At 43.1% G+C, this 18,933-nt stretch overlaps 1 protein-coding gene across 1 annotated transcript in view; it reads left to right on the top strand.

Moving 5' to 3' along the window:
- TMEM156 (transmembrane protein 156) overlaps window positions 1–3,083 on the top strand; it is a 30,673-nt gene extending 27,590 nt beyond the window's left edge. Inside the window, exons 6-7 of the mRNA XM_090034695.1 lie at window positions 393–490; window positions 1,932–3,083. Coding sequence (XP_089890821.1) covers window positions 393–490; window positions 1,932–1,955 — 122 coding nt within the window. The 3' untranslated portion in view covers window positions 1,956–3,083. The remainder of the gene's footprint in view (window positions 1–392; window positions 491–1,931) is intronic.
- Window positions 3,084–18,933: the final 15,850 nt, after the last annotated feature.

The raw sequence follows: 18,933 nt of genomic DNA, 5'->3' as shown, positions 1-18,933 counted from the left end.
GTTGCCCCTGGTGGGTAGGGGAGGTTGGAGCCAGCACCTGAGCTCCTGGGGCCTTCCCAGGACTGCAGCAGTGGCAATCTGGCACATGAAGCCTGGCTGGCAGCTGGAGTGTGGCTCTGGTCAGGCAGACTCTGGTTTTGGGCAGCGCACACTGCTGCCATGTGCGCCACCCTGTTTTTTTTGGGGTGTGGGTATTTTTGACACCCAGGTTAAAAATAACCTGCTGTGCTACAAACTAGCAGTGCAGCAAACAACTGCATGTGTGGCATGTGCAATTTGTGTTGCCACAGGTGTTGCATACTGCATGTGTGCACTCATCTGGATGCACCCTTAATGTCTAACACATCGCAGATCTCTTTGCTGTTTTTTAAAATTATTTTAACTTTTAACAGAGGAGACCCACCAACGAAGACCCTCAGCTAATACACAAGCAACAAAGATTCTGCCTGCAATTCCTGAACAGGAGTTTCCTCATTGCAGTGCATCAAATGTAAGAGGCAAACATATCTTAAGTCACTTGGATCTAATTTACCATTTATTGTTAGACTGAATAGATTAAGTGCATGCAGTATGTGCTCCAGCTAAAATACCTCTCACTTCTGGCCCAGGGATTGGAAGGGGGGGAACTTGAAAATATGTTTCATGAGCACTAGGTGGCCAAAAACCAAAATCAATTTTTCTTTTGGGCACCAGGACTGATCAATAAACTAATCTTTTAGTCTGTTAAGCCCTCTGTGCCCCTGTAGAATTCAATGCAAGTCTTGGTGCTGTTTTCCTGGGATAGAAGACTGTGTCCTGGATTTCAGCATTATATTGACATTTGTTTCTGACAAGGCCTGAGGCAATGAGTGCCAGAGAGAGCAAGAAGGGAAACAATTTGTTAATGATTCCTTAAAAGAACCTGGCTTCTGAAATTTAAAAAAAAATGCTGACTGCATTCAACTAGCAAAGGAATCTACCATCAGTCTGCTCTGTCCATATTACAGCAATCAGCAGAAATGACCAAAGATGTGGATTTAAAAAAGTGGGCTCAGATCCACTTAGGTTCTCAATATTTTCTGAGTTGAGAACTATTGGGATTTAGGGTTCCAGTTCGAATCTCCATGGACATGGGAACAAATAGATGAGTCAGATAAGATCTATATGCTTGGATGTGTTTTTAATATCTGAAAATGTAATAGACTGTATCTGAATAAGGAAGCTGGAGAGATGCATCAGGCATACTTGTATTCAGCTCCTCATGCCAGGTTCATCACTATGCTCTCGGTATTCTCATCTCACCCTAAAGTGGTACTGGGCTTCTGCAGGTGTTGACATACAACTGGAAGAAAATAAGGAGGGAGGTTTAAACATTCATGGATCCACTCAGATCCTAGCATAAGCTGAGATTCCTGCTAAAATGGACAGCAATCTCCAGATCTCAGCTCTTACAGTGAAACAGGTAGAGAGCCTCAGACACTCCCAGAAGGGGAGAGAACCCTTGAGATCCTGGTGCACATGGGAGACCAAGGAAAGGGGATCACAGCTTCTCAGATACAGCCCCACTTCCAGATCCTGGTACACCTAGGAGAGTGCATAGGGTTGGCACAGATACTGCCTACTTGCCCTGCCACCCTTCTAGTGCCCTACCATTTCTGGTCTATCCTGTTCACCATGATCCTCACCCTTCCCCATGGTTTAAGCCCCTCTATCTTTCCCTCCCACTCGTGTCCATTTTTTCCATCCTCTTGACACTGCCCCGAATCCTTTTCCCCATTTTTTCATCCTCGTGAGTTGCTTGCCCCTTCCAGCAAGCATCCTCTCATGGAATTTATAGTATTTGATGAAATAGTTTGAACTTTTGCTGAATTCTCTCTCTTCTAGAATTACATTTCCCCCCAGATCCCTGACAGATTGCAGCAATATACTTCTTTTACTTTCCCCCTCAACAGATTTCAACCAAGGGTCAGATTTGAATTGACACTGGCTACGTGTATGGAAGGTTTGATGACTGCTACACATCCCCTTGGGCTACCCAGCTCAAATGAAAGGTTGGAAGGCCTTTGGCTACTCAGTCTATACACATGCAGTGAAATCCATTTAAGCACCTGCCTTTATGAAGAAACCAAGCAGCCCCATGAGGCACACCGCATTCCAGGAAAATCAGAGTAAGCATCTGGATTTTAGAGCAGTTTAAGCAGAAAGAGGTTGTCAACTTTAACTTTAGCAAAGCTGCTTCTCTAGTGTAATTCTCTGAGTCCAAGATCACTCTTAGACCTGCTTTTTCAGTTTGGGATCAGACTTCCACTTAGGACTACTTAGAATCACCTCATGCTCACATAACTTACTAGAATGAAGTGGGTAGGAAGATGATTGAAGACAATTTATTTTTATGTTTTAAACTTGTCCATTCCCCTCTGTTCACTCCATGTCCCCTTTTGCATGTGCAATGTCTGGCAAGCCAGGCTGGCAGTTCATGGTCTGTAAATACCCTCTGGCATCCTGAATACATTTAGGTCTTTGCTTCCGTACTTAAGGAGCTGTAATCTGTTGCAATTTATTCTGTGAGGAATACATTGAAAATGTTTCTGTTACTGGGCTGTAGCTAGTCCAGTTTTCACTGGTACACTCCTTTCCCTATTAGGAGCACTTATCCCGCTGCTGTTTCCAGGTAGCTGGGGCCTCGTTACATTCATTTATTAATTTATTTATCTATACTGTAGTTAAGAAAAAACTCACCTACAGCAGAAGTCATATTGTATTGAGTGGATGAGTGTGCCTAACAGATGCCCCAAAATAGTGGTAGCCACCCAGTGAAGATAGCAGCTATCTGTTGTACCAATAGTTACTGCAAGTTAGAGGAAAGAAAAATAGGTGGAGGTGGTTCCTGTCTGCAACGCCCACTTCCTCTTGGTGAACTGCACAGTTTGCTAATACGTTGCTCTTGCTGATAGTCAAAGACAGGTCAGTAACCAATGACACAAATGCATCATCTCAAAGTGGTACTATCTGTTGATATGATTGTCCCTTCTCATTCTTGGGAGAGCTCATTGGGTAGAGACTGGATTTATTGCTAAATATGTAATCCTACCTATATAATTCTACCTATGCACCATTTCTTTCTGTTCATCTGTTACTGCTATTGGTAATGTCCCTGATTTTCCTTTTGTTTATTAAATTTATTCAGAGAGGAGTCACCCTCTGATTTTATTACACACAACATCTGACTCTGTGTCTATCACTTGCTAAGGTGGAAAATACCAATGTGGTGAAGCCAGCTCACTCTTATTTTTATAGGGAATGGTAAAAGTAAGTCTCCTAACATGAAGACCTGAGTAAATTTTCATTGTCAAGAAAAAAATTAAAGTTCTCTTGAAACAGGCCTTGATAACTCTCTAAAACCTCTAGGAGAAATATTTGATCCAAAGCTCACTGAACACAATAGGAGTCTTTATATTTTTTTTCAATAGGCTTAATATTAGTCCCATTTATTATATTGTGTTTATTTCTTATGTTACGTTGACTAAAGCCAGATTTTTGAGTGCAGTTAATTCAAGGTACTTGCAGTGTGTGCATGCTACCACCTCCCTTCACTGAGGAGGTGAGGTCCTAGGACTTACTTTTCATTCACTGCGAAGCAGAGCCTGAACATTTATAGGTATAGCAGAGTTGCTGTGCAGTAAAACCTTGTTTACATCATGGTAAGTTGTTTGTGTGACCATCCCCTCAACCGTACTACAGACCATTATAAAAAGTTCAGCAGCTGTCGGCACAGCTTCCATATGTGTAACTTTGTCCAAAGGAAACACTGCTCACCACAGCTTACCTAATCTATGGGATTTTCAGTGCATGTATCACTATGGTATCTGGGTGTCAAGAATGGGACATCATCTACTTTTTATGTAATATTGCTGTTTTTATTAAACTATTCGTCAGTACCTTGCTGAGAAAAGTACAGGCCAAGCACCCTAGAGTTTTGAGGCAATACTTGGCTCTTGTGAGCAGTGACAGATAATAGATACATGTCCATAGTGCTATTAAGGGGTAACATGAACATGATTGAAAATTACTATTTTTCTTGAACTGAGTAAATTAAGGAAGCTCAACCCTCAGCTTGTGGGGTAGATCTGACCCACAGAGCCATGTCATTAAGCCTGCGAGGCTCCCGATAGGTCCAGCTGTACAGCAAGGTCGTTTTATTTAGAAAAAAATATATTTTAAAGGATAGACTTGAGGGGCAATACTATTCAGTGTATTTCATGATTAATTCTAGTGGAGACCTATGCTTCACAGGCAGACAAACTTTTGGGGTAGAGCTGATATCTTTTATTAGACTAAAGATACCATTTCTACTCCTAGAGTTTTATATGCCTACGTCTCTAGGTCAACATGGCTACAACAAATATCCCATGCTCCACAGGGTAATTTAGAGAAAAATTCAGAAGAGCAGCTTCCTTTAACTCTGAGACAACGTGCCCAGAGACTGGCTTTTCACAGTTCTGTCTTTCCCTTGTTCTTGGAATGTCCTGTCCTCATCCACTGTCTGGAAGACATGGAATCAATGCAAAATGGCTCTGCGGGCTTCCATTATGCCTTGTCTGATGGCTCAGACACACTTTATTCCCTTAGTGATGAGTGCAGTAGAATAACCTTCTACATACACTACATGCCCTGATAAAAAATATGTAGGAGAAACCAAACAACAACTGCGCACCAGAATGAACCCACACTGAAAATCTATCAAAGACAAAAATACCCAATTACCTGTGGGTGCACACTTCCCACAAGACAACTACTCTCTCTCCAGTCTCTCAGTTCTAATCCTCAAAGGGAATGTACAAAACAGCTTTCATAGATGAGCCTATACACTTCATCAATCCACTGGACACAAACAATCATGGACTAAATATAGATATTGGATTTATGGCAATTTATAACCTGCCTGCCATGCAATAACCCCAGGTAACCTCTAAATTTTACCAACTACATCCTATCACCAGGTCAACATTCCCCGCTTTCCCCCGCACCTACCTGTCTTGCACCTATTGTCTCCCATTGCCTCTGGTCCTCACCGCCACACACATTTGTATTTTCATAGACCTGCATTTTGCATATTGGCTTTTATTTCATCCAGCGGAACACAAAACACAAGCAGACTCTCCCTATGTCTGATGAAGGGTGTTTGTGCGTGAAAGCTTGCCAAGAACAATTTTTCCAACTATGTAGATAGATATAGTATGCAGTGCAGCAGGTGCAACCACCCCACCCAGTGTCCCCACCTGAGGTTGTGCTGGATTCCTGTCATCCAACAATAAAAAGGGGAAGCATTTTTAAATTTTTAACTTTTAATTGTTAGAATCAAATAGGATGTTGAGTCATTTAAAATAAAAATCATGAAATATCTTAAGATATATTAGAAAAAAATGTCTCTCATTTGTGGAAATTAAGAGCTAGATGTAGAATTGTCAGCTCATGAATGAAATCCTGCTGATACAACTCTAAAAAGAGAAACGTCCTAAGACCAGTTGGATACAGAGGTAGCTTTTGGAAAAATATACTCATTTATTCTCCTTGCTGTTGCCAGATTAAATCCACACCACCAAAATCAATATTACCCTAAATATTTTATTTACTGAATCAGTCTCTGGAAATTAAAGAGCCAAGAGCAGGAGAAGATAAGTCTTACTTAACATTTGCTCTCTGAATAAAGGCTGCACTGTCCAAAGTTGTATGTGAATTACTGTTAGACAGATCAAAATTTACTCTTCTTAATTTACATGTTTCCTTTCACTATCAGTACTTTACTCTTTACTTTGCAGAGTGTTTCAAGTTCATTTGGGTTATAGAGGGTGCTTCTTTCCTATATATTGTATCTATGGTGCTACAAAAAAAAACAAGTCAGCCTCCCAAGGGACTTATTTTAGGCCCTAATCTTATGTTTGGGTGGAGCAGCTTGCAAGGTTGGAGTCCAAGATACATAAGGTACAGTGAGCAATGACAAATAAAAAGAGGATGTGGGTTGTAAGAAAGATGAACGCTCCAATATTAAAAAAATAAAATAAGAAACACTTATTTTTTCCTTCAGACATGGTATCATAAAGATCACAGCATAATATGACAGCCTCAGGTCACAGGTACAGTAGCAGAGAAGACAGTAGCACAGAAGACAGTTTGGGTTAATAAAATTCTAAGTCTAATTCTGTTTCACCTTGAGAACATCACCACTAGCACCACCACCGTCACATTTTTTTAAGGGGAACTGTCTACTTCAGGGGCAAGCAAAATATGGCCTGCAGGCCGGATTTGGCCCACCAGCTCATTCTGTCTGGCCAGCGGGGCCCTTAAAACATTTAGTAAATTAATATTTATTTGCTCCTGGCTGCCTGTCAAAGATGATAGAAGCCAGGGGCAGTAGGACCCAGGGGGAGCCAGCAGGACAGAGCATCCCATTCCTACCCCACTCCTAGCCATTTCCCTGCCTTCCTCCCTCACACTGCTCTGGCTTCATGTGGTTCCTGGCTACATTACTGGACTGGGGAGCATGGAGCCTGTACCAGTACAGATGTGTGTGTAGGGAGGGGCAACGTGCGTGTGTGTGTGTGTGTGTGTGTGTATGGAGGGGCAGAGTGTGCTTGTAGGGTGAGTCCCATACCCCACCAAATACATGCACCTACACCCCCCTCACACTGCCATACACACAGACCCCCAGACCCACACCCCTCCCCCCCACAATCCCCCACAAACCCCATACCCACCCAGACCCCACATATCCACACACACACTGACATGCTTCTTCATTCCACACCCACACCCCCACACCCAACCACCCCCCACAGGCACACCCACACCCTCCCCCAGATCCCACACACCCAAATACCCCAGCCCCCCACAAACCTATACCCACCTCCATGCCCCCCACCCCTACACAATATACAAGACTGAGACTTCATTTGAAGCTGTTATATACAATCACCTCTACATACACTACACAAACAGACATAGACCAGGACAAAAATATATTTTAAAATCAATTAATGAATGTTGTAGATCAGGGGTAGGCAACGTTTTTTGGTTGAAGTGTCGAAAAAAACCACAATGTCTACCTTGGAAGGTGCTGGAGTGCCAACATGCTGGAGCCTGGAGCAGCTGTTTGCAGCCTCCTGGCCGCAGCCAGCCCATGGAGCCCAGTCTGCTTGCAGCTGGGCTTGCAGCCTCCCAGCCACCTGCTGGGAGCAGCCTGGGCTACATGGCTGGCAGCAGCTGCTTAAAGCCTGGGCTGGCGGTGGTGTGCCAAACAAAATGGCTTTATGTGTCATGCTCGGCACGTGTGCCAGAGGTTGCTGACCCCTGTTGTAGATGCTCACTTTTTAGAACAAAATTTGGTATTTTTTGGTTCTGAGATGGCAAAACCCTTTGCTGAAAGGGGACTTCTGGTGGCAAAGGGGAGGGCTTAGGGGGCAGGGCTTCTTGTCACAAGATGGCAACCAGGGAGCAGGGCATCTGTTAAGGGGCAGGGCTACCCCTGTGGCCCTTGACAGCTTGCCAAAACTTGGTAAGTGGCCTTCAGCCTAAAATAGTTGCCCACCCCGGTCTCCTAACAGTTTAAATGTCTGGGTCCAGTCCAAAGCCCAGTCAAATCTATGAGAGTCTTCCTTGTCTAACTAAAAAGCATTCAGATGCCATGGTTATATAGTATATGAGAATATATGGTAGAGTGTAGGAATATGATTAGAATTGTTAACTAAAATATAACTAATTTAAGTAGTTTGGGTAGATGCCTGCCTGGGTTTCCTGGTAGGTTTTATGGATGTAGAATAATATTTCCTATTAAATCTTTTCTTTTTCTTATCTTTGAGTACAAGATTGACACAAACCACAGAATAAGTTAATAGGGGAAACAGTCAAACTGGGAATTTGCAAGATGCTATAAAATGCACAAAAAACAATCTTTTTTTCTAATCTCTTTTGTTTACAAACAACAGAGCATTTCTAGAAAATGGGGAAAATATCAGAAAAAATACATTTTTAATTATTTTTGATGGGATCCCTTTTGATTTAATCAGGGCACCCTTACACATAAAATGTGCCATTTGTACACCAAGATGTTTCACAGCACTGATGTTATGCTGTGGCCAAGTTTGTCTTAAGGATAGGTGTGGTAAGACTTAAGATACTAGAACCCTGAATATGTCAGTTAGCCATTTTGAAATATATAGTCCTTTTAATTTGATGTTGATCCCAGTATACTTTGTTGGGAATATATTAGATTAGCATACAACCTCAAATGTCATGTTGGAAGCATTATGGGAAAAACAGTTGCATCTTTACTTTCTAAATAATAGAATGGAAAAAACTGTTTGCTGCTCTTTCTACCTCATTATGGAGTTATTCTGCACTTTAAAGTTCTAAAGCTATGATTACCCTCAGTGTGATAGTGCTTGTAGAGTCATAAATTGTTGAGTATGTTTCAAGGAATTTGGCAGTACTAGCAACCTCCAGTTAAAACAATAGGAGGTTCTTTTCTTTCTATCTTAAGATCCATCACAGGTTGAGGAATTTTTGAGAAAAGGTTTTTGTGGTTTGCTTGCAGAACTGCCTGATTCAGCTGTGCTGGGCACTGTATAAACAATTAATCTCCCCATCCTTTCTCCTCCATTAGCAAGCATCAATTTGTGATGCATAGTGTCCTGCCTACATTTGCCATTTTTGGCTCACCTCAGCAGCTGCTGCATTTAATGTATGAGTTCATCTACAGAAATAGTTCTCACCAAAAGCTCCAAGAGGTAAATTGGAAGAGAATTGGAGGACAAAGTCTTCAGCTGAAAACCCAACAAGATCCACTAGCAGAGCAGGTCTGCAGACCTGTTATCTTTTCTTGTTACACAAACACAAAATACAGATTTTTTACATTTCCCTCCTCACCATTATGTGCAGATGGACCTAATTTGAATCTGAGTAATTTGAATCTGAGACAATAAAAAGTCCTTTTTTAGATATATGGGGAGCAGGAGGAAAAGCAAAGACAACATTGGACCCTGCTAAACCAGATGGAATAACTGACAACCGACGCCCAGGAAAAAGCCAACTTGCTAAATGGGTACTTTGCAACAGTCTTTTACCCAAAGGAAGGTAATCCTAATGAGGATCAAAGGGAGCAGGAGAGCACACAAGCCTCCATGGCTCACCAAAAGCATCCGGGAATGTTTCCTTGCTAAAAAGGAGGTGTATACCCAATGGAAAGAAGGGGTCATCACCAGGGATGACTATTCTGCAGTCACTTGGTGTTGTAGGGGGGCAGTTAGGAAGGCCAAGGCAAAGATGGAATTAGGACTAGCTTCTCAGATTAAGCACAATAAGTCCTTTTTTAAATACATAGGGGGCAAAAAGAAGGTCCCGGGTAATGTGGGGCCCTTGCAGGATGCTTTGGGAAATTTGGTCATCACACCAGATGACAAAGCTAACATGTTTAACGATTTCTTTGCCTCTGTCTTCCTAAGTAGGGACCAGAACAGCCACCTCCCTGCTGGGCCCGCCTTGGGCCCCAGGGGAGGCACACCTGGGCCAAAGGTTAGCGTGGAACTAGTTAGGGGGCTTCTGGAGGGGCTGGACGGGTTCAAGTCAGCCGGCCTGAACGATCTCCACCCTAGAGTCCCAAAGGAATTGGCCGAGGTCATTGCAGGACCCCTGGCACGAATTTATGAGCACTCGTGGTGCTCTGGTGTGGTCCCAGAGGACTGGAAGAGGGCCAATGTGGTTCCCATCTTCAAAAAGGGGAGGAAGGAGGACCCAGGAAACTATAGGCCAGTTAGTCTTACCTCAATCCTAGGGAAGCTGTTTGAGAAAATTATGCTGGCACACATCCAGGAGGAGCCAGCAGGGGACTGCATGCTTAGGGGCAACCAACACGGGTTCATCAGTGGCAGGTCCTGTTAGACCAACCTGGTGGCCTTCTATGATCAGATTACCAGATCATTAGATGCAGGGATAGCAGTGGATATAGTCTTCCTGGACTTCCGGAAGGCATTCGACACTGTCTCTCACCCGGTTCTCATTAAGAAACTGGGGGACTGTGGTGTCGACGCCCACACAGTCAATTGGGTTGCCAACTGGCTGGAGGGCCGCACCCAGAGGGTGGTAGTGGATGGAAGGACGTGGGCAGTGGGGTTCCGCAGGGCTCGGTCCTCGGGCCCGCACTGTTCAACATCTTCATCAGTGATTTGGATGAGGGGGTAAAAAGCACCCTGTTCAAATTTGCTGATGACACTAAGATGTGGGGGGACGTGGGCACACTAGAAGGAAGCAACAGGCTACAATCAGACCTAGACAGGTTACAAGGGTGGGCGGATGTGAATAGGATGGGATTCAACACAGACAAGTGCAAGGTGAGGCACCTGGGGAGGAACAACCGGCACCATGCCTACAGGTTAGGGAACTCCCCTCTTGTCAGCACGGAGGTGGAAAAGGATCTTGGAGTCATCATTGACTCCAAGATGAACATGGGCCGGCAGTGTGGGGAGGCAGTTAGGAAGGCCAACCGTACCTTGTCATGCATCCACAGATGCATCTCAAGCAGGTCCAAAGACGTGATCCTCCCCCTCTATGCGGCACTGGTCAGGCCGCAGCTGGAGTACTGCGTCCAGTTCTGGGCGCCACACTTGAAGAGGGATGTCGACAGCATGGAGAGGGTCCAGAGGAGGGCCACTCGTATGATCAGGGGACAACAGGGCAGGCCCTATGAGGAGAGGCTACGGGACCTGAACCTGTTCAGCCTCCAAAAGAGAAGGCTGAGTGGGGATCTTGTGGCCTGTTATAAACTAATCAGGGGGGATCAGCAGGCATTGGGGGAGTCACTGTTCCCCCGAGCACCGCCAGGAGTGACCAGGAATAACGGTCACAAGCTGGCAGAGGGTAGGTTTAGGTTAGATATCAGGAGGCGCTACTTCACGGTCAGGGCGGCTAGGATCTGGAACCAACTTCCAGGAGAAGTGGTGCAGGCTCCTACCCTGGGGGTGTTTGAGGAGGTTAGATGAACATCTTGCTGGGGTCGTCTGACCCCAGTATTATTTCCTGCCATGGCAGGGGGTCGGACTAGATGATCTACTCAGGTCCCTTCCGACCCTAGAAACTATGAAACTATGAAACCAGTGCCATGGGACATTCCTGCCCATACAGGACAGGGAGGCCTGGGTGGGGGAGATCCCTTACCCTCCATCAATGCTGACCTCATGAAGGAACACCTTGAGAGGCTGGATACCTTCAAGTCAGCTGGCCGTGACAGCTTACACCCCAGGGTACTCAAGGAGGTGGCTAGCATCATAGCTCAGCCCCTGGCATAGATCTTCAAGAACTCCTGGCACTCTGGTGAAGTGCCCAAAAACTGGAAGAAGGCCAAGGTTCTCCACCTTGGGAGGAAAAACCTGCAGCATGCTTATAGGTTTGGTAATGCTACACTAGCTAGCACTTCTGACGAAAGGAGCTTGGGGGTCCTCATTGACCGCAAGATGAACATGAGCATTCAATGTGATGCTGCAGCTAGTAAAGTGACCAAAACACTGGCTTGCATCCATAGATGTTTCTCAAGCAAATCCCGGGACTTCATTCTCCCCTTGTACTTGGCCTTAGTGAGGCTGCAGCTGGAGTACTGCATGAAGTTTTGGGCTCTACAATTCAAAAAGGATGTGGAGAAGCTTGAGAGGGTGCAGAGGAGAGCCACACGCATGATCAGAGGTCAGGAAAACAGGCCTTATGAAGAGATGCTGAGAGCCATGGGGCTCTTTAGCCTGGAAAAGCACAGGCTCAGGGGTGATCTGGTGGCCACCTATAAGTTATCAGGGGTGCTCACCAGGATCTGGGGGAACATCTGTTCACTAGAGCGCCCCAGGGGTTGACAAGGTTGAATGGTCAGAAACTCCTCCATGACCGTTTCAGGCTGGACATAAAGAAGAACTTCTCTACTGTCTGAGCCCCCAAGGTTTGTAATAGACTGGTGCTGGAGGTGGTTCAAGCACCTACTTTGAACACCTTCAAGAGAAATTTGGATGTTTATCTTGCTGGGATCCTATGATCCCTGCTGATTTCCTGCCCCTGGGGCAGGGAGCTGGACTTGATGATCTTCTGAGGTCCCTTCCAGATGTCTATGAAATCTCTATGAGTGTCTTCAGAGTTCCTGGGTTTGCTCAGGCATGGGGTTTTGCTCTGCCCCCTTAAACAGTAGGCAGGACTAGTTACCAGAATGATCTGCAGCTCAACTTCCTCAAGTCTGGCAGTGAGATCTTGCTCATTAATAGTTACTGCTGATTCTTTTTTCATTTAGGAATATAGTTTCATAGTTTGTAGGAATATGGACCTAGCTGCCCTTGTTTAAATATTGACAAGCCTGTCCCATGTCATGCTGTTACCTCAAATGAGGATAGGATTTAATTCCTCCTTGGATTACTCTGTTGTTTGCAGCTCTTTACCGCCTACTGGTTTATTTGGTCCATTTGTCTCATCCTCTTCCATAAATGATCTTCCGGTTTGTGTTCACTCATCTGCAAAAAGAATTTTAATCTCCAAGAATACCCCTACAGTCCTCTGTACCAAAAGCTGCTTTAGCTGTCTTCATGGAAGAAAAGATTTGGGAGGGGTGGGGTTTATCTACAAATGCTGAACTGAATAGGTAAAAATATATTTGTTTAAATGAAGGGAATTCTCTTATGACAAATATTAATGGCAAGGGAAAACAACCTGTGACAGGTTTACTGGTGGGTAGTGACCTCAATATCATCTTGATGCCTTCAGATATTCCAGATTATTGATTCTGGGCCAGATTCAAAAATGGTTTTAAAGTCACTTAGATCCAAAGTTGTGATCCTGAAAAAAACCCTTGCTCAATGGCTGACTACATCCCAGAAACATCTGAACTCTAGAGGAGCTACAGTTGTTGACCTTACAGTTCATTGTGTTCTTGAGATTACTACTTCTGTGCATGCCTGCAAATGCTTCAGATTTGATATGGCACAACAGCTGGGCTCTTATTACTCCTTTAAGCCTGACTGGGATCCAGAAACAAAGTCCTCTCCTGCCTGAGTTCGTCAGGGGCTTGTTCTGATCGCGATCCCAGAGCCTCTGTCTCACACTTGCACGACTGTGTTCCTCACAAAATGCCCAGCATATCTTTAGAATGGGGATGGAGGAGGAGTTGCTGCCACTGCCATCTAGGCCAGTGGTCTCCAAAGTGGGGTGCGTGCGCCCCAGGGGGTGCGCAAGATGATCCATTGGGGTGCGGGAAGAAAATATTAGAACTTGTTTATATTTATATAAATATACATATATTGGGGGTGCGTGCTCAAAAACTTTTTACTGATGTGTGCGAATATAAATATACATATATTGGGGGTGCGTGCTCAAAAATTTTTTGCTGATGGGGTGCACGATTAAAAAAAGTTTGGAGACCACTGATCTAGGCAATAGCCTAGTAATTAAAGTCCTTCTATGCTTCTGGGGACAGTGGGCTAATAAGTAGCCTATTAAACAATCATGGTGGCACTTCCTCACCCAGTCAGGTCTTTAAATGGGGCTGTCCAGCTTCTGGGTGGCTAGGGGCTGCATGTTCTCTAGTGGCATGCTGTATGTAGCATGTCAGTGCCCCTGTACCATCTGGGGTCTCTCTGAACTTTCTCCCTGGCCATCAGCCCACTTGGCCTGGTGGGTTGTGGTGCCCTGTTCCATCCACAGGGGCAGGGACAGGAAGCAGACACTGGAAGAGGGAGTGGGAACCTGGAGACCCCAGTAGCAGCTGCAGAAGAGTGATGAGGGGATCTGTACCTGGCCCTCAGGTTAACTTGGTGGAGGTTGTATGCAGCCTATAAGGTGCCACTTGGATAGCTCTACCTTAAAATGGGAGAAGCCTAGCTCTGTTCTTTGAAAGAAGGGTCACAAGCACAGCCTTTCATGAGAGGTTCCAGGCTGTGTATCCCAACTGAATAGACAATCAGGAATTGTAGAAGAGATGGTATCTTTTATTGTTGGTCTAAATAAAAGACATACTCTACTATGAGTCCTGGTTTTCCTCTAGATCAATGTGGCTGCAACCTGGACACCCAAGTGAACAAAGCCATCTTTAGTAACCTGGCGGAAGATGTTGGTGTGGGAGGGCAGTAATGAAGACTCCCAGAGGTCATGTGTTTCCTTATGGTCAGGTCTGGGCAGGTGCACACTGGGCTGGCTGCCTATTTGGGCAACTCTCCCAGGCACCGAACAGGGAGCTCAGGCCCCTCACTCAGAGCTTGGAATTTCTCGCCATGGGCAGGCTGCTGAGGCCTGGGCTGGCTCTTTGCTCTTTTTTGAATCACATCCTCCATTTTGACTTTTACTTGTAACGTCTTTTTCTTTTGCAAAAAAAATTCAATACACTGGCAGGTAGAAAAAAACTAAAATTGAGAAATACTTTACAGTACCACCAAACTTAAATTATTTTCCTTTGGATCCTTCACTACTTTTTTTTAAATAATTCTCTTCAGTTTCAGGCACCTTGGTATGAAACATAATCAATACTCTATAAAAGAAAAGGCATAATCAATACCCTATGAAAGAAGGCACCTTAATTTTCAATACATTCTTCATGACTATGTTATTTATCTTCTGTTCCTGAAGGTGCCAGGGACCTCAATATTTCAGTTAAGAGGGCTTTGTATTTATTCCAGCCATTCAATATTAGCAAAATATGATGAACAACCTGAGTAGCGCTGTGGCATTAACCTTAGTCAGAGATTATAGATTTCATATTTATTTGGGGTTCATTCAGGATTTATACTTATTCCAAAGGTTGGAAGGCCATATTGGCTATAATTAATTTTCTAGCTGCATTGTCCATGTGCAACCAGTTTGTTTCATTCCATAGGTGAAAATGATCTTTAATATTGCACTATCTGGCTGCTGAAGTAGATACAAGAAAGGTGACTAAAAGGGGAAAAATCCTGCTGTCCAGTGCAAATTCAGTAAGAATTTTGCATTTAAATCAGACAGTATTTTGTACACACAAATATAGGATTTTAATGGGTTAAGGTAAATGGTGGAGAAATACTGGAGATTTAGCTCTAAACTACAAAATCTGTTTTTTACTACTTCTTAAAAGCACCAAATGGATTTGGTACCTCTTGATAAATTGCAGTTCTATTTTTGCACTAGCTTAGGTCATTAGTATTCAGACTCATTATCTCCTGCAACTTTTCCTTACTTCCCATTTATTACTGCTCCTCTGAGTGTAATAGAGCAGTTTGGGCTGAGCAGGGTCCCAAACTCATTCTGTGCTGACATATTATTTGTGGGTACAATTTACCCATAAATTACTAGCAAGAGACAGAAATTGCAGAGCCTGGGCTTCAGACTCCCTTGTGCTAAATCCATCAGGATGAACAGATTGTAAACTGCCCATTGCGAATATGATATGTGGCAATTTAGCATCATGTTAATACTTCATAACCTCCATCCCTTACATTTATATGGGTTTTCCCTCCTGAAGGTTTCTGAAATTACTTCTCTAGTCATTACACTGCACCAAACGGTTCAGATTTAATAGGAACAGTTGTGAACATGAGCTTTTGAATGACTGAGCTGATATGAAGGTTTTTAAAAAATATCTACCTAGATATGTTTGAAATATCTGTTTCTACTTTTTGTGTCATTATAAAAAGTCCAAGAAATCCATTGCCTTTCTTGATTTTTTGAGGCATTGGGGCCATTATATTTGTTTAGCTATAGTGATAACTTCAAACCTTTTAGAAATGGACTCTTTAATATGGTACACAAAGTAAATCTTTCCCCTATTTGCATTTTTTATTATATAACTGTAGAACTCAAGAGGTGGAAGAGAAATGCTTAGGTTATCTTAAATCGGTGCAAGATTCTTAATGCTTTTCTGGTCAAGGCTTAAATGTTTCAAGTGGTTGTACTCACTGCCTTCTTTCTGGGACTACTCAATAATCCAGAAAACCTTAAGAATTTTTTCCTTTAATTCCATTGTTCCTATGTATATTCCATTGCAATAGCCTTTAAAATTCCTCTTTCTGTAACTTATTTCTTCATCTATAATCATCTGAATGGTTTCTCTACACTTGGCTTCCTTGCTAGCACCTGGGTTGTGAAGTGGGGAGAGGACTCTGATGCAGGCCTGGGAAAGGGAAGTGATGAGCCCCAGGAGCTGAAGCAGGAGCAGAGGTGAAGCTCGGGGAGGGAGGACAACCAACAGGAACTGGACAGAAGCACGAGTGGGCATTGCTGCACCCTGGGCAGCAGCTGCGCATGGAGCACCATTAGTGGCTGTGCTGCTGCTGGTATGCAGAAGCTGCTCTTTTAGCACCCCCAATTCATTGTGCTACTGTGATGTGGGTGGCAAAATATTTTAGGGGCAGGCAGAGGTGATGTAAGGCCTGGGAAGACAAACCAGTCCTTCCCTTTACCTGTGAGTTGCTGGTAAATGATGTCCAAAGTGATCAGTGGAATTTAGAGCTGGGCTGTACTTCTATACACTCAAAAATGAGGTTGGTTCTACTGGTTGAATCCATGGGATACAAGTATTCACTCTCATACTTAAGGTATTTTTTCTTGAATACATTTTAGCCAAATGTGCCCTCACCCTGTCAAGCACAAGAGAAACAGCTATCACTTTGAGAGTTTTACCCTCATACTTTCCTTTTTTACCAGCTGCCACTTTTGTTCACAGAATTAGCCCTTGTTAAGATATCTTTAGACTCTATGCACGTTACTATGATATTATGTAGGAAATAATTCTCCTTAAGCTTCTGGGGAAAAACATTTAAACCCCAGAAGGAATAAACAGAGCTCTGCTTTCTGCCGATCAGAAAATCCTTGCAAAAGATTGTAAAGGGACACTCTTCAAAGGAGATAAGAGTGGAGAACTACTTCTACTACTGAATTTTTGCCAGGACTGAGCTTTGGAGTAGAGGCTGAAGGTAAATACAATTGGGGGGTGATCTAGTTTGAGCAGCATGTCTAATTAACCAGCCTCTTTCCTGTGGGCTTGATTTCTTTGAACAGGCTGATCTTTGCCTCATTTTCTTCATGTCCCTCCTTTTTTTGCTTGATTTCAGAAAGGCTGTCATTCATATTCTGCTGAAAATAATTGGATGTCACCTTTTGTTTAGTTTGATTGTTTGCAAAGTACTTTAAAAAAACCTTCTTTCTTTCAGACCTTAGAAATAAATTCTCTTTTTCCCATTGATCACCTCCCTTTTAACATCAAAGGATCCCCTCTCTTAATACTTCTGAACTTAGAGCCTTTTATTTCATTTTGTTTATTTATACATTTGTTCACCAGCATCTTTGATCTGAGCTCTAGAAATACTGTTGTTCGGGCTGCTGAGTCAGATATTAAAAGAATGAAAATGAGCAGCTCTGACAATACAAGTTGCTATTTTAGTCTTCATATTATTAGTGACAAAAATTGATTCTTAGATAAAAGAAAAATATTTGTTTAGGGTCCAAGGGGCTTTGAAGTAGATTGTAACTATTTCAAAGCAGGTCAGATTAGCTGAATGTATCACGTTAAGGCTTGCTCTCAGGTGATTTAAAAAAGATCTCTGAAAAGTCATTTTCCAGTCTTTAAATTCCAATAGAACAGATAGGCCTGTCATTTAAATTTAAAGTTGAATGTCTCATAAATAATCCCACTGGTGGGGTTCATGTGATGAACATTTTTATGAATCAGACAAAGGTAAAAAGTCCTCAATGTGTCAACCAGGATTCTGTTGCATTTCAGACTCATTTGAGTTGTTATGAAGACTGACCTGCTGATGATACAGAGTGCATCATTAATAAAGCATCTAAAATCATGCTGGTTGCAAGTATTTATTACAAGAAGGCATGCTTTGTAATTTAGAAAAATATATTAATAGTTTCAATGAATAATCTAAAGGACTTGAGAAAAATAGAAGAGACAGCTCCTTTGTTCAGTTGTCTCAAGCAGTGGGAGCTGTCGTGTAGGAGTAAGTCATGGAGAAGAGCCATTTATGCTTGAATAGGTCATACCCTAAAAAAGCAGTAAATAAATTATAGCTTTCTTTTTTAATTTTGAAAAACAAATGCTAATACCTTTGTTACTGAACTATAACAAATGCCTGCCAAAGACTTGGCTTCTAGCTAAGCTTAGCATGATCACCTGAAATTTTTAGATTTACATATGTGTATTCATTCTTGTATGTACCCTCTCAACACAGTTTTTCAGTCTAATACAATCAAAAGACTCATCCTGAAACCTTCTTCTCCACAAAGTAAAGGTGTACATAACAGTGAGCTAGAAATCTACAACTAAATGTCATTTTTAGAGTATGAAAAATTGGTTTGTCAATGAGTACAAATAACATATTTTAAAATTAAATACTTGAAGATTACTTAATAATACCCTTGGCAGAATTCAAATTTATTTTTTAAAATTTTGACAGCTAAAATTGATGCTTATATTAAGTATTTATTTTGATTTTTATTGATTGAATTTTTCAGGATTGTGCAAAATAGATTTTTATTAGTTTAGCTGACAAACACACTGAAAAACATGGTAGTTACACTGGGTAGGAGGGGCAGAGCAAGTAATGCCTGGGAGCCTGGTGTCACCAGCCCTTCTTTTTGCCCAGGTCCCAGCCAGGGCAGGAGCCAACCTCCCACTCACCCATCACAGGACTTTGACCCCTGCCCCACCCCAGCTGGGACCTGGGCAGAGAGAGGGGGCCACTGGCACGGGGCTTCCTGCTGCTACCAGTCATAGTTTCATAGCTGGCAGGGTCGGAAGGGACCTGAGCAGATCATCAAGTCTGACCCCCTGCCATGGCAGGAAAGAGTACTGGGTCAAATGACCCCAGCAATGTGATTTTCTAGCCTTGTCTTAAAGACCCCCAGGGTAGGAGCCAGCACCACTTCTCTTGGAAGTTTGTTCCAGATCCTAGCTGCCCTGACAGTGAA

Source organism: Crocodylus siamensis, chromosome 2, assembly GCF_052110815.1.
Source record: "Crocodylus siamensis isolate JL-2025a chromosome 2, ASM5211081v1, whole genome shotgun sequence".
In the NCBI taxonomy this organism is placed as follows: domain Eukaryota; kingdom Metazoa; phylum Chordata; order Crocodylia; family Crocodylidae; genus Crocodylus; species Crocodylus siamensis.
Note: the sequence above shows the minus strand (reverse complement) of the source record. Positions and strands in the feature narration are given on the sequence as shown.